Source organism: Enhydra lutris, unplaced genomic scaffold (genome assembly GCF_002288905.1).
Source record: "Enhydra lutris kenyoni isolate GAN:26980312 unplaced genomic scaffold, ASM228890v2 scaffoldscaffold38, whole genome shotgun sequence".
NCBI classification, from domain to species: Eukaryota; Metazoa; Chordata; class Mammalia; order Carnivora; family Mustelidae; genus Enhydra; species Enhydra lutris.
Window position 1 is genome coordinate 12,791,081 of NW_019154122.1, and position 16,325 is coordinate 12,807,405.

At 40.7% G+C, this 16,325-nt stretch overlaps 1 protein-coding gene across 2 annotated transcripts in view; it reads right to left on the reverse strand.

Moving 5' to 3' along the window:
- LOC111154619 (ubiquitination factor E4B) overlaps positions 1-16,325 on the reverse strand; it is a 122,973-nt gene that overhangs the window by 56,584 nt on the left and 50,064 nt on the right. For both annotated transcript variants that reach the window (XM_022514339.1, XM_022514338.1), the window contains exons 3-5: positions 8,989-9,124; positions 2,521-2,608; positions 1,359-1,503 (exon numbers count right to left, since the gene is read on the reverse strand). In XM_022514339.1, the coding sequence (XP_022370047.1) occupies positions 1,359-1,503; positions 2,521-2,608; positions 8,989-9,124 (369 nt within the window). The remainder of the gene's footprint in view (positions 1-1,358; positions 1,504-2,520; positions 2,609-8,988; positions 9,125-16,325) is intronic.

Consider the following 16,325-nt stretch of genomic DNA (forward strand, 5'->3'; position numbering starts at 1 on the left):
AAAAATAACAAGGGGGGGGCGCCTGGGTGGCTCAGTGGGTTAAGCCTCTGCCTTCGGCTCAGGTCATGATCCCAGGGTTCTGGGATCAAGTCCCACATCGGGCTCCCTGCTCAGCGGGGAGCCTGCTTCCCTTCCTCTCTCTCTGCCTGCCTCTCTGTCTACTTGTGATCTCTGTCTGTCAAATAAATAAATAAAATCTTTAAAAAAAAAAAAAAAAGGAAGAAAAAAAAAAAGGAAAAATAACAAGGGGACGCCTGGGAGGCTCAGCCAGCTGAGCGCCTGACTCTTGATTTTGGCTGTGATCATGATCACGGGGTTGTGAGATCGAGCTCTGTGTCAGGCTCCTTGCTCAGCAGGGAGTCTGGTAGAGAGTCGTGCTCTCCCTCTCCCTCTTCCCACCCTCTTCACTCCTCAAATTGCTCACTCTCTTGCTCTCTCTGGAATAAAAATTTTCTTAAAAAGTAGCTGTTACTCCCCAAAAAAAAAAAAAAAAAGAAGAAGAAGAAGAAGAAGTGGCAGGCTTTTGAAACACACAGGTGCCAGACTCACATCTACAGCCATAATAATAATAAGATCCTAGTAAAATCAGAAGTGAACTATCCATCTCCCAGAACATGAGGGACTTTTCCTGCCAGGGAAGATGCGCAGCACAAAAAAGGGAAAGACAATCTTCTTTTCATTTCACTCATTTAAAGTACCTCTATAGAGGGATTATTAAGTGCAAGGCACACTTCTAGGCACCGGGAATACATCAGGGAGCAGGGTCATGGTCGAGTGACACGAAAGGAACACACAGCACACCACTCCATCTCTTCCACATTCCAAATGACTTCTGTAAAGAAGAGTGTCAGTGCCCGAAATGCTGCCATCTTGCTAGACGTTTTATTGCTTTGTTATAGAAGTACGGTTTAGGGTAGCCTCTTAAAATAGAATCCTGGAAACACAGCAAAATATCAATGTTTTAGCCCGCTAAGCAATTTGATCGAGATTTACTCTACGGTCTGCACATGACCTGATCGGCACTTCAAGCAAGTACAGGTCATCCAAGCACCTCTCCCAGCATCCCTGGAGACCGTCCAGTGGACTCTTATTTATTAGAGACATTAACTTCAACTTAAATAATGGAGAACGTTAACTTATTTATATAGTTTTCTGCTAGAGAAATGATGAAAGTTGAAAAAAAAATAGTCTACAGTAAGATCTGTGGACAGTGGCCAAACAGCAGTGTCCTCATCAAGAACTGTATCTATAGTCAAAACATTTAACCCCAAAGCAAGAGAAAGTGAGTGTGGGTAACAGAAGGGCAAAGATCTGACTGACACTCTTGTTTTCTCTTAACAGTGAAGCTAGATTCCTACCTTCTTTTGGGTTCTGCTTAAATTGTGCAGAAAGAGAAGAAAGAAAGATGACATCTCTGTCCCGGTCCTTCCAGGAGACACGGAAGATCTTACAGACCAGCTGCAAGGCCTGCTCTTCGGACACTTCTGAACCCGAGGAAGGCTCCTTGTGAGGGAGAAGATTTGCAGGTTAAGTTCAAGTCGCTCATTTATTAATCGGGATATTTTAGAAATGCATACGACTGTTCACCCACTGACTAAGGGGAAAATAAGCTTGTTACTCTGACTTCAGCACCACATGGAGGTTTCATCCGCTTACAACTATCTACGGGGGTGGACAAAGGAGCAGGGACATTACTGCAATCACCAAGGGAGGAATTAGATAAAGGATGCATATACATCCTGTTTGTTTACTTTCCCGAACGCCAAAGAACCAGGATAACATCAGCACAGAACTCATTTTCATCCAAAAACTTTTCCAGAATTTAATGTTACTCACTAGTTTCTGTCACAGATAAAATATCACGTATATAAAAGAATTCTGGAAACACGTAAGAACTCTACAAAATAAAGCATCGTGCCACTAGAAGGCCCACAGTCCAACAGGTGACCACCCCGTGCTACGGAACACTCCTGATCACCACACCGGAAGTGACGCAACGGTCTCTGCCAGGTCTACCCCCAGGACACCCGCCAAAACAGAACAGGTCTTTTTGTCTAACTATAGGGAATTAAGCTCAGACGGTAACAAAATATGAAGACCTCATATTTTATATGAGCTTCTAAGTGCTACTGGACTTCACGTATTCTTGCTTCAATTCCCAGCCATTTTCCTCCGAATACTACGGAAGATCTGATGACATACTTGCATAAGCAAAAGACCAACAGAAAAAGTTCAAATTAGCGCTAAATTCCTTCTCATTACCAACTCCATCTACTGACAGAAATATGGATCTGAAACCAAGCTAACTTCAGGATCTGCCCGGATGAAAGAAGTGAGCTCTCCTTCCATTAGAGCAGTCTTAGCTACCCATTTTTCCTCCCCCCAAAACAAAGAGTCACCTCAACGAAATTTGCTGACCTGGGGCAGCTCACTCTGATCAACCGTGCAGATGGGAGAACCAAAAGGGCATTTATATCACCTGTTCTACAAACAGAAGCAAGGGCTTCGTCTCTTACCAACCTTATCGCTGAGGCTCCTCTTTTCTCTTCGATCGTTTTCATCAACCTCCATGTTTTCAATTCCTGAATCCACATCCACCTGGGACATGCTTTAAGTATAAAAAACAAATAAGGCTTTTACCTTTCATAAACCCACCCAATGTCATAGCTCCTGGTTGAGGAGAAGTTCTTAACTACCGGTCAAAATCAGTCAAGAAGACAAAATAACAAAGCAAAGAAGTCAAAATCAGTCAAGAAGGCAAAATAATAATAAATATTTTCTCTGATTGACTTTTAAGGGCTCTTCATATACTAGGATGTAAACATTCTGTTTTTACACTTGCTGGAAAAACTTTTCCTAAGTTGGCATTTTCTTAGGCTCACTTTCAAAAGCAAATTAGAGGTTATTTTCTGTACATATCATTTTTAAATGACACACATACAATCAGAGCCTGATTACAAAAATCTGGTTAAGCACATATATTAATTTTTCCCACATTAAATAAATAATTTTCCCAGCACCATTTACTGAAAAGAGCATCCTTTTTAAGCTCATATGAAATCACCTCTCCCAGGTCCAGTGGCCATGTAAACACGTATGGGTCTTTTTCTGGATATTCATTTCTGTTCCATTAGATAATCTGCCTGTCCCGGAACAAAAATCACTCTATCTTACTTCTGATACTTCACAGTCAATCTTGATATCTGCTGGGTCAATGTCACCACCTCACTCTCCTACTTCAGGAGAGTCTTAGCAATTCTTGGCCTCTGGCTCATCCACACATACTTAAGAATCAGCTTCACAGATTTCCTAAAAATCCTGTTGGTATTTTCACTAGAATTTTACGGACTCTTGAGATCAAACTGGGAGAAAGGATATCATTACGTTATTGAGTCCATAATAAGCATCTCTCTCCAAGTTTTTAGATCTTCTTCGAGGTCTTTCAATAAATCTTTTCTTTGAAGCAGGGTCCACACCTAGCACGGAGCCCAGTGCAGGGCTTGAACTCACAACCCTGAGATCAAGACCTGAGCAGAGATCAAGAGCCAGCCATTCAACTGACTGAGCCACCCAGGCACCCCTGGTCTTTCAATAAACTTTCACTGTTTTCTCTCCAAGTCTTTCACTTCTTTTGCTAAATTTATACCTAGGTACCATATGTTTTTAAATGAAATTGGGAATGGTACCTCTTAAAAGTTAAGTTTTCTAATTTCTTGTTGCTAGTCCATAGTAATACAACTCTGAGATCTCTGAGAAACAACTTATTTACTTACACGTAGGATTTACTAGGTAGAAAACCATTTCTTCTCCAAATAGTAACTACTTCATTTCTTCCACTCTAACCCTTATTTGATTGCACTGGGTAGGATCCCCGTGTTGATGAGACATAAAAAGAGCGAGCAGCCACCTTTGTTCTTTTTCCTGATTTTAAAGGGAGTGTTTCTAATTTCTCACCCCAGACTATGAGAGTTGCTGTAGTTTCTTGAGAGACATCCTTTATATTAGTCAGAATACGGTAGGCTATGCTGTGGTTACACACACACATTTGGAAATCTTAGAGGCTTAACACTATAATGGTTATTTCTTGCTTACGCAAAGTCTGGTGAGAGTGAAGCATCCTTACTCCATCTTTAATCTATGCCATCTGCAATACACAGCCTCCAAGGTCACTGGAGCAAGAGAAGAGAGGGATGGAGGAGGCATCGGCTCAACTGCCTTCACCTGAAAGTGACACATGTCACTTCCACTCACAGTCTACCGGACAAAACTAGTCGCTTGGCCCCCGTCTACTCGCTGAACTCTGTCTCTGCCATATTGCTAATTCAGGAGGCACCTTTCTGTTTCCTGTTTGCGAAGATTCTTATCACGGACTGAGGCTTTTATAAAACTTTTCCAACTACCAAGATTATACGGCTTTTCTCTTCCATATACAATGTGTGGAATAATATTCATAGATTCACTAATGCTGTACCCTTGCATTCTTGAGATAAACCCAAGTTGCTCACGTTATGTTATTACTTTAAACTTACAACTGAAATATCCGTACAGACCTATCCATGGATGACGTTGCGTGTTTGGCTGAATAAAGCTTCACAAAAGAAACATACTGATGTAATCAGCACTCGCATCAAGAAACAGAGCATTACCAGCACTCCAAGAGCACCCGGATGACCCTTCCACAACCAAGCAAGCCCACAGTAACCACTATCCTGGCATCCAGCCCCACAGAAGCTTTGTCTGCTGTTTATGTGTTATAATATTTGATTTATCAGTATTTCAAGATTTTTGCAAGTACGTTCATGAACCTGATTACCATGTAATTTTTTTCTTTTATATTATTCTTGTCTGGTTTTGATATTAAGGTCCTACAAGCTTTGTAAATTGGGTTGGTAACTATTCCCTATTTTTTAAGATGATCAGGAAAAATTTGTGTATAACTAGAATGGCAGAATCTGCCCATAAAATTATATGAGCGAAGGGCTTACTTTGGAAAATTTAAAAATACTGATTCAATTTATTTCATTGGTTTTTGATCATTCAGGTTTTCTCTTTCTTCTTGAGTCAATTTTGGGAGAACGTTTTTCCAGGAATTTGATTTTCATCCAGATTTTCATGTTTATTTGCATGTTGCGCATTTATATTTTTTTCACGGAATTCTTTTTTAATAACGAACATTACCGAGATCCCCTTTCTATGCAGACATTGTTCTAGCTGTCAGAGAGGTTGAGGGGCCAACAAAAGGGACAAAACGACCCCTGTGTCATGGAGCTTACCTTCTAGTTAGGGGGAGAAAGACACCAATGAACATAATAAGTGAAACATATCATACAATGATAACTGCTATGGAAAAATTAAGGAAAGGGCAACTGAGGGTGCAGGCCTTTCCATTTTTTTTAAAGATTTATTTTTTTATTTATTTGACAGAGAGAGACATCAGAAGTAGGCAGAGAGGCAGGCAGAGAGAGAGAGGCGGAAGCAGGCTCCCTGCCGAGCAGAGAGCCCGATGCAGGGCTCGATCCCAGGACCCTGAGATCATGACCCGAGCCGAAGGCAGAGGCTTAACCCACTGAGCCACTCAGGCGCCCTGGGCCTTTCCATTTTAAATGGGGTGAGCCACCCTAAGAAATGCCGCATGAATACAGACCAGAGAGGGGTCGGCCATGCACATATGCAGGGAAAGAGTCTTCCCAGAAAAGGGCTTTTATTTCTGAGACTTATTTATATTCTCTTTTTCCCTGTTTCATTTATAATATATTACAGCTTTCTATTTTCTTCTGAGGACCACTTTAGCTACGACATACAGCTTATAACATGGAATATCTCTTACTGTTCAGTTCTAGATCCTTTCAAATTCCCATGATTTCTTCTTTGATCTGTATTTAGAAGCGTGCTCTGTTTTAAAAATTGCCAACTGTGTGAGGAAATTTTTAGGATTTTTCCTTCTATTAATCACCTAATTTAATGTCCTCGTCAGAAAACATGATCTATGTGACGCATCACACAGAAACTCTCCGGTCGTTGGGGATTAGGGAAGAATGTGTGTTCTCCAACTGTAGAGTGCCAAGTTCTGTATCTGTCAATTACATCAAGCTTTTAGCTGTGTGGTTTAATTTGTTCATATGCTTACTGATGCTCATTCTTTCTGATTTATTGATGGATGAAAGGAATGTTAAAATCTCCCATTATGATTATGTGTTGCTTTCTCCTAGTTTTACTGTTGTGTGCTTTACTGCTGTTGCTGTCCTCTTACCAAGTGCATATATTTTGGAAACTGTTAAACAGTACACAGTGCTTATTTCTAATATACTTTGTGCCTTAAAATCTAATCTATGAATATGTTTACCCCAGTCTTCTCTTGTTTAGTATCTGTGTGGGATAGGCTTTTCCCTTTCTTTTGCTTTCAGTGAAAGGTTGAAGATCTAACCTAATGTTTCAGGTGTGCCTTCTGTAAACAAGGATAAAGCTGAGTTCTGTTTTGTTTTTACCCCAATCTAAGCCTTTTCACTGTGATGCATTATGAGACTGACCAATTTTCATTTCTTTTGATCTTCTATTCATTTGTCCCTTTTTAAAAACTTGTGTTTCTTTCTTCCCTCCTTTTGAATTGACTTAAATTCTCCCAAGCTCCCAACTCCCATTCCATATTTTCCCTTGACTGGCTTGGAAGACATACTCCATTCCCGTTCTTTTAGTGGCTACCCTTGAAGTTTTACCAAGTATCCTTACATCAAAATGTAAAAGTTGGCCAAGTACCTTCACCCCTCTCCTAAGTGCCCAGGGACATCAGAGCTTGTTCTAACCACCCCGCTCCTGGCTTCCCTGCTATGCTGTGCAGCACATTCCGTCTAACTCACTGTTTTCCTTCTCTCCCCCAGTGTTATTTTCTGTACTGTGACTCCTGTTTTACACTGCTGGTCTTTGTTTCGATTCACATTTATTGTCCTCATTCGCTCTTCCGGCTTGCATCGCAGATATCAGTCCTGGGGCCACTCTCCTTCCTTTTCAACTACATGTGCTAAAAGCTGGGCTCTTCTGGGGGCAGACTATCAGGTTGTTTTTGTTTGTGCATTTGTTTTTATTTTGAATCGATAAATGTCTTTATTTCACCCTTGCACCTGAAACACAGGTGCACGAGGGCACACAAGTCCCAGCGGGCAGCTGATTTACTTTTCAGCGTTTGGATACTATTATGCCTCCATGTGACCTCCGTCGTTCAGGCATCTATCATTCCTTGGTAGCTAAACTCTTTGCTCTCTCTGACTGCTTTAAAGCTCTTTTGTCTTCAATATTTGGAAATTTTACTATAGAATGTCCAGATATGAGCTTCCCTTGGTTTAATCAGCATGGGAGTTTCTGGGCTTTTTGAATCAGAGAAGTCATATCATTTATCAACTCTAGAAAAATTCGTAGCCATTTAGCTTTTTGAAAATGGCTTCCCAACCAATAGAGGAAAAAAAGCATAGAATAAAGCAAGGTGTGGGGAGTTGCTCTAAGTCTCCCTACTCTCTCCTTCTGAATTTCCATGAGGTCTAGCTTGGCTGTGTGTCCATTATGTCTCTAAATACACTGCACAAGTTTCATCATTTTTTTTTTGTGGCACACTCTGGGTAATTTCTTCAGCTCTACCAGTCGGTACGTTAATTCTCTAGCTATGTCTAATCTAGCTATGTCTAACTCTTGCATCAGGTTTTCAATCTGAGTGATCTTTTCATTTCTAAAGATTCAACACGATTCTTTTTCAACTGTGCTTGATTGTTTTTATGGTTGCTTTCCCCTTATTCATGTTTTCAGTTCCCTTTGTAATTTATTTAAACATGTGTGTTTTGTATTCCACACCTAGTAATTCCAAACCCCCAAAATCTCCAGGTGAATACTTCTGTCATTTCTGCTCTGGGTCCCTTACTCATGCTGGCTTTTATCTAGTGCATTCTGTGATTTCTGACCATGAGCTCACACTTCTTGGCAATTTTTCTAAGGAAATTCTCTGAAGACATGGATGATTTATGTTTGCTTCTGCTAGGTGCCTTTCAGACAGCATAGGCCTGGCTCCACTGTATATGACAGTAGTTCTCATCTTGAGGCTTTTCAGACTATAGCAAGAGCATAAATCCAGGTGCTCAACCCAGTGAAGTCACCCACTGGCCATGAAACTGCAGAGATGACTTGGCTTTTTAACAATTTATCTACTCAGAGCTACGGTAATAAGAACACGATTGTTTTTACTCTGTGGGGTTGGATTTTTTTCCTACTTGATCTTTTTCCTGAGAATGCAGTCCTTTCTGAATTCTTACCTAATGTAAGGTGATCTCTGATCTGGTTCCTCAAACCAAGCCCACCAAGTGCCAAAGCCCTATGCCACTGCTTCTTAACCTTTTCTACCTCATAATGCACATAGAAAATAGTATTTGTCGGTCCACTGACATGAACTGTGGGAGCTGCTTCAGGGCAGAGGAGCTGGGTCCTGGGGTGGGAGGTGGGGGGTTCTGGCCTTCCCGAGCAATAAAGGACTCAGTACCCAGCCACTCTGTCACCCACTCATGGCACTATGACAGCACAGACAGACCCTATTCCTGGACATCCTGACCCTTATGGAGCTCCTAAGGTACGTGGCTTACCTGTCTGTACCCTTCGAAATTTAAAAATTTCACTAGTCAGTAAAACTTTGAAGAAATTTTTAGGGACTGACATACGCCCACCAACACAGTGTGTACAAAATACGGACATTAGAAAAAATTTAAAATAATTTTTTTTACCACTTATACCATTATTTCATAAAAGACATTTCAATGCCAAAACCAAAAAAACTTCCATAAAGACTATTTCCGAATAATACGAAGACCTATAAACCTCACAGATCTCGCACTAATTTGCTAAGGACTGGCATAAATCTCTGGGCTGGCACTTGGGACTAGCGGACTAGAGACCAAAGTGACTGAATCTCTCCCTTTCCGTAAACCCGACAGCTTATTGGAAAATGGCTTACTTTACCTTTTTTCACAAGAGACGCCATCGATATCCATGCTCTGGGAACGTGAGAGAGACTGAGACTGGGTTTCAAGGCTATTGGAGGGCGAGCTGCTGAGAGAACTGACTCCTTCACTGCTCTGGCTTCGATGCGCTACTCCTGGCCAGAAAAGACATGAAAAGTTAAGTTTCCCACAAAGTAACATTAGAGCCATCTGTAATGGCGTCAGTAAACAAACACAATCAGCACTCCTACCATCACGACAGTCAGCAGATAAGGAATCTCCATCGGGAGATCATGCTCATGTTTAATATTAAAATCACGAAAACATTAGCAAGAAATCATAGTTTATCCATGTATGTCATACGAGGTCAGTGACACAGCTACATCTGAGAGCCGAGCCCGACTCCGCATCACTTTCTCTTTCACTGATTCAAACATGGCCCCTGATACAAATTAGCTTCTGTGACGGTCCAGAAAAATCCTTGAAATGCACCAAAAATAAGGTAAATTAATAAATGGCTGTAGAAATACACAGATAGATATGTGCCACAGTAAATACACCAAAATGTTAATGGTAGGATCTTTGGTGTATATACAGGTGTTCATTGAAAAATTCTTTCACCTTTGGTTTAGGCTTAAGATTTTTACAACAAAATGTTGAAAACATGCCAACAGAGCCAATCTAAGCAATGTCCTTAAATACAGATCAACTCATTTGTTGACTGAACATCTCATCAGATGATCTGGGGAAAATAAAAGCCCTGACACTGAAACCGTCCTTGCCTTCGCAGAGCCTACAGTATAGAGAATAACATCCATGAGTACAGGGCAGATTATTTCTTACTCATGTCTTTGAAACCATGTTTTTCTCATAAAATTAAAAAAATACTCCAACTCCACAAATACCTTTCCATGAAAAAACAATGTTTTACCCAGGCATTTGTAAGTACTTTAAAAAATACATACTTACGTTGCGGAAAAGAAAATGAGATTGATACTAATAACACATTATATGTTAATTAACTGAATTTAAATTTAAAAATGAGACATTAAAAACAAAAACAAAAAACACAACAGCAACTTGAATTACCATTTGTAGCTGAAACAAGAACCCAGCGGATAAACTTGAACAGTCCCAGAATCACAAGAAAGTAGACTTGCCGCCCTTTTCTGTCGCTCACTGAAGAGTATCAGAAAACATTCACCCATTCCTGATAGTGGGTTTTAACACGTTTCTGTTTGTTAAAGCCTCTGCAGGACTCATGCAAGAAAAGAGAAACTAAATCCTCTATTCTGAAATAGATTCAAGGAGAATACAGAAAGAACCTAACATGGCAGAAACTCAGAAATAAATCTAGAGAAGACAGAAAAACTTTCAATTCCCAAATTTAAGAATGTAACCCAAAGTAAGTTCTCAATAACTATTTACTGAAGGAATCAATAATACAGCCTCAATAAGGTCCTTAGGAGAATATTATTTTACCTAGCACGATGAAAGGTCTAACAATTTTTTTAAAGAATTTATTTCTTTACAGAGAGAGAGTGTGCACATGAGTGAGCGAGCGTGAGCGGGGGATGGGGGGCAGAGGGAGAAAGAGAGAGAGAAGCTCAAGTTGACTCTACACTGAACCCAACGTGGGACTCCATCTCACAACCCTGAGCTCATAACCTGACCTGAAACCAAGGGTTGGATGCTTAACGACTGAGTCCCACACAGCTGTAAATAAAATTAATCAGTAATAATAAAGTCCAACAATTTTTATGGAATAGCAATTAAGCAACTTTAAAACTTCTACCTTGTAAAACCAATTTTAAAATTAAATAGAGTGGGACGCCTGGGTGGCTCAGTTGGTTAAGCAGCTGCCTTTGGCTCAGGTCATGATCCCAGTGTCCTGAGATCGAGTCCCACATCGGGCTCCTTGCTCATCAGGGAGCCTGCTTCTTCCTCTGCCTGTGCCTGCCACTCTGTCTGCCTGTGCTTGCTCTCTCTCCCTCTCTCTCTCTGACAAATAAATAAATAAAATCTTTAAAAAAAATAAAATAAAATTAAATTAAATTAAATAGAGTAAGTTGTTTAAAAAAACCTGTATTTGTAACACAGCATACTAAACTACACTGCAAGTACAATGATCCTACAGTAATACAATCCCAGAGTACACCAGACAGTACAGAATACTGTTTGTAATATTTTTTTTAAGATTATTTATTTATTTATTTGGCAGACAGAGATCACAAGTAGGCAGAGAGGCAGGCAGAGAGAGAGGAGGAAGCAGGCTCCCTGCCGCTCAGACAGCCCGATGGGGGGCTGGGTCCCAGGACCCTGGGATCATGACCTGAGCCGAAGGCAGAGGCTTTAACCCACTGAGCTACCCAGGCGCCCCTGTGTTTGTAATATTTTAATAAAACATCAAGGATATCATCCGAATTCTTTTTTTCCAGAACCCTCCATGTGATCTTTAGTGGGGCAATTCGCCCTGGAATTTATTATGTATCACAGCCTTCCTCAATCCCATCTAGGATCTGGAGTGACCCCTCTGCTTTCTTAAACTTAAAAAAATGGATGGGGTCTTTGAGTTTATTTAGAATCAATATAAATTAAATATTGTGGCTAAAACCTAATCCAAGCAACAGCACAAAACATCACTTTGTTTCCAAAGCGCGCCCTCTCTCCAGCTCCTAACTTGGGAAACTGTTGTCAGGAAGCCAAGTTTCAAGGAACAGAGATTTCCCCCACTTCATCTCCATAAAGGCAGGTATTAAAGAATTAAAACAGACATAATCTCCTCTAATCCTCCTTTACAAGATGAGAAATTCTGTGCATTATCAATTTAAAAATGAGTCTTCGGGGTGCCTGGGTGGCTCAGTCGTTAAGCGTCTGCCTTTGGCTCGGATCATGATCCCAGGGTTCTGGGATCGAGCCCTGCGTTGGGCTCCCTGCTCGGCAGAGCCCTGCTTCTCCCTCTTCCACTCCCTCTGCTTGTGTTCCCTCTCTTGCTGTTTCTCTCTGTCAAATAAATAAATAAAATCTAAAAAAGATAAAATAAAATAAAAACAAGTCTTCAAAAAGTGAGGGTGTATGTAACAAAGAATGGAGAAAGCCATGTCTGCTTAATAGAAGATGAACCACTAACTTTCAAGATGGCCGCTGTCCAAACTTTTATCACTAATAAGAGCTTGTTAAAGGAAAATTATACATTCTGTGTGGGAAGGCCATAATTTTAAAGGAAATAATAAGGAGGGTTTTAAATCTCTAAGATTTTCCTCCCAGTACCACAGTATTTTCCTGAATGCTGTAACACTAGATCTAGTCCGGTATTTTACACACACACACACACACACACACACACACACACACACACACACAGAGTGGCTTGCTAAATTCTAGTATAAAAAGAAAGAGAATTGCCAAATGGAACCTTAAAACCCCAATAAAGCTGTTAAAAAGGTTTGTGTGTGTGGTGGGGGGTGACTTTAAAGGTCTTGGCCAATCCTCTTCTCCTTTACAGATGAGAATACTGAGATCTATGAAGTCTAAGAATTTCTCTTATTAGCAAGTTAAAAACAGAGGCAAGATTAAAATACATGTCTCTTGACTCCAAAGAAAATGCTATTTCCACCATCCCAAACTGTGGAACACTTCTGTGATCACAGCTATTTTACACCAAAGCTATATGTTTCATGTATTCTACAATTATAAAAGCAAACCTTAAAAAGATATTAGTGTTATAAAAAGAACCATCGTTCTACTACTAATTAAAATTCTAAGGCTAATTTACACAGATCTTGACAATGAACTAAGCTGAAGGGTTAACTAACATTCCCAGAAAACACAAAGTACGCTCGTAGTTTATCTGGCCAATACCAAACGTGAGCCCTCAGAAGTGCTTCTAATGAGCATATCCTACTCCATAAAGCCGACGGATACATTCAGTCAGCAGCTCACTTCCTAGTGAAAACATTTTGTTCTTGTGAATTAACACAAATAGAAGAGCATTTCAAACCTGCAAAGAAATACAGTGGTACCTAAAATATTAAGAGAAGAAAACCAATGACACAAATTAGAAAAATGATTTAATCTTCTTATTTATTTATTTTTTAAGATTTTATTTATTTTACAGACAGAGGTCACAAGTAGGCAAGAGAGGTAGGCAGGGAGAGAGAGGAGGAAGCAGGCTCTCCGCAGAGCAGAGAGCCCGATGTGGGGCTCGATCAGAGGATCCTGGGATCACGACCTGAGCCGAAAGCAGAGGCTTTAACCCACTGAGCCACCCAGGCGCCCCTAATCTTATTTAAGAGATAGTTTCCCTTCCTTCATATCAAAAGGGTGAATCATGCAAAGAATCAAAAGACCTTGACAGCTCCTTAGAGAACTGGTTGAGTGGAGGGCCAGTGCAAGAAAAAACAGGTTGAGCCTGTAGCATTTTACAGCGCCGAAGAGACAATATTCAAAAAAATGAAAAGATAAGCATGTCAAACACAGGAGTCAACCCAAAAGAGCTCCCAATGGCCAACGCTAGAATGATTTGTGTAAAATAATAATGCAAAAAGAAATACAGCAATTTGAATTAAAACTCAAAATACAAAATAAACATACATGAGTTCTTACTGCTGTAAGTAAGGAGAAGAGACAAATGTCCCTTACAGAAGAATTCCACCTAAACTTATCTCCATGTACCCATTCCCCATTCCAAAAGGTAAAGCTTAATTCTCACTGCCTGGGTGGGGTGGGCTGGATTTAGGAACTCGATTTCGAAGAACTGAGTCTGGAAGGGGAAAAAAGTCATTAACTTCACGGTGGAGAGACCCCAAAATCACCAGCTTAACCAGGTGGTGAAGGTGACCACCAGCAGGGGTGCGGTATGGACAGTGTGCACACAGAGAGGAAGTGATGAGAGGGCCCTTGGCATGTGTGATTTTCTTCCCTCAAAACCCCAAACCCCAGTCTAATCATGAGAAAAACATCAGACAAAGCCAAATTAAGAGAAAATTCTACAAAGCTCTTCAAAGCTGTCAAGATAATGAAAACCACGGAAAGACTAACAAACTGTCAGAGACCAAAGGAGACTCATATTTAGTTAACAGAAGTACCCCAAAGATTTTTTTTAAAAAGATTTTATTTATTTATTTGACAGAGAGAGACACAGCGAGAGAGGGAACACAGCAGAGGGAGTGGGAGAAGGAGGAGAAGCAGGCTTCCTGCTGAGCAGGGAGCCCGATTCAGGGCTCGATCCCAGAACCCTGGGATCATGACTTGAGCTAAAGGCAGCCACTTAACAACTGAGCCACCCAGGCGCCCCAAACCCCAAAGATTTTTATGGTTTCAGGTCTCACAGTTAGGTCTAGTTCTTCATATATTTTAAATATTAACTGCTTATGAGATACATGATTCACAAATATTTTCTCTTATTCTCTAGGTTGCCTTTTCATTTTGTTAATGATTTCCTTTGCTCTGCAGAAGCTTTTTTACTTTGATGTGGTCCCACGTGTTCATTTTTGCCTTTGTTCCTTGCTTTTGGAGTCAAATCCAAAAAACCATCGCCAGGACTGACATCGACGAACTTACCGCCTATGTATTCTGCTTGGAGTTTCATGGTTTCTCGTCTTACAGTCAAGTCTTTATCCATTTTGCGTTTTCATGTATGGTGTAAGACAGTCGAGTCTCATTCTTTCACACGTGGGTGTCCGGTTTTCCCAGCATGGTTTACTGAAGAGACTGTCCTTTCCCCATTGTACATTCTTGGCTCCTTTACTGTAAATTAACCGACCGTATACAGACAGGTCTATTTCTGGGCTCTCTGTTCTGTTCCACTGATCTATGTGAATGTCCTTATACCAGGCCATATGACTTTGACAACTATGGTTTTATAAGAGTTTGAAACCAGGTAATGTGATACCTCCAGCTTTGTTCTTCCTCCTCAGGACTGTTCTGGCCTTCTGTGGTTCCCTACAAATGATAGGATTCTTTGTCCTGTGAAAAACGACATTGAAATTTTCACAGGGACTGCGCTGAATCTAGATTGCTTTCGCTTAGTATGGACATTTTATCAGTACTGATTCTTCTAATCCATGACCACAGATCGTCCCATTTATTTATGTCTTCTTTAAATTCTGTCATCAATATCTTGTAGTTTTCCGCGTACATATCTCCCACCTCCTTGGTTAAATTTATTCCTCGGTATTTTCTTCTTTTTGATACAACTGTAAATGGGATTAGTTTATTCCTTTTTCCCACAGTTTGTTATAACTGTATAGAAACACAAGAGATTTTTGTTGGAGCGCCTGGGTGGCTCACTCCGTTAAGCATCTGCCTTCAGCTCAGGTCACGATCCCAGGGTCCTGGGATCGAGCCCCATCTTGGGCTCCCCGCTTAGTAAGGGTACTTCTCCCTCTCCTTTTGCCCCTCCCCACTGCTTGTGTGCTCTTTCTCAAAAACAAATAAGTAAAATCTCAAAAAAAAAAAAAAAAAAAACCAAAACAAGAATTTTTTTAAAGAATTTATTTATTTGATAGAAAAAGAGATCACAAGTAAGCAGAGAGGCAGGCGGCGGGGGGGGGGGGGGGGGGGGGGGGGGGGCAAGCAGGATCCCTGCTGAGCAGAGCTCAATCCCAGGACCCTGAGATCATGGCCTGAGCCAAAAGCAGAGGCTTAACCCACTAAGCCACCTAGGCACCCCCAAATCAAGAAATTTTTGTATATTAATTTTATATCCTATAACCTTCCTGAATTCATTTATCAGTTTTTTTTTTTAAGATTTTATTATTTGACAGACAGAGATCACAAGCAGACAGAGAGGCAGGCAGAGAGAGAGTGGGAAGCAGGCTCCCCGCTGAGCAGAGAGCCCGATGTGGGACTCGATCCCAGGACCCTGAGATCATGACCTGAGCCGAAGGCAGCGGCTTAACCCACTGAGCCACCCAGGTGCCCTCATTTATCAGTTTTAACAGTATTTTAGTGGAGTCATTAGGGTTTTATACATACAGTATCAAGTCATCTTCAAATCTGAAAATAGTGACAGTTCTACTTCTTTTTTCCAATTTGGATTTTTTTTTTTTTTTTGGTGCCTAATTGCTCTTATAGGACAGACTTCCAAAACCATATTGAATAAAAACAGCAACAGTGGGGACCTTCTTTTGTTCATAATCTTGGAGAAGAAGCTTTTGGCTTTTCACCAGCGGGTGGAACATTAGCTGTGGACTTACTGAACTCGGCCTTCATTATACTGAGGTCCATTTCCTCTACACCCACTTCCATTGGGAGTTTTTCTCATACATGGACATTGAGCACTTGTTCTAAAAGCTCATGATTTTTATCCTTCGTTTTGCTAATGTGGCCATCACCCTGACTGGTGTGGCTATC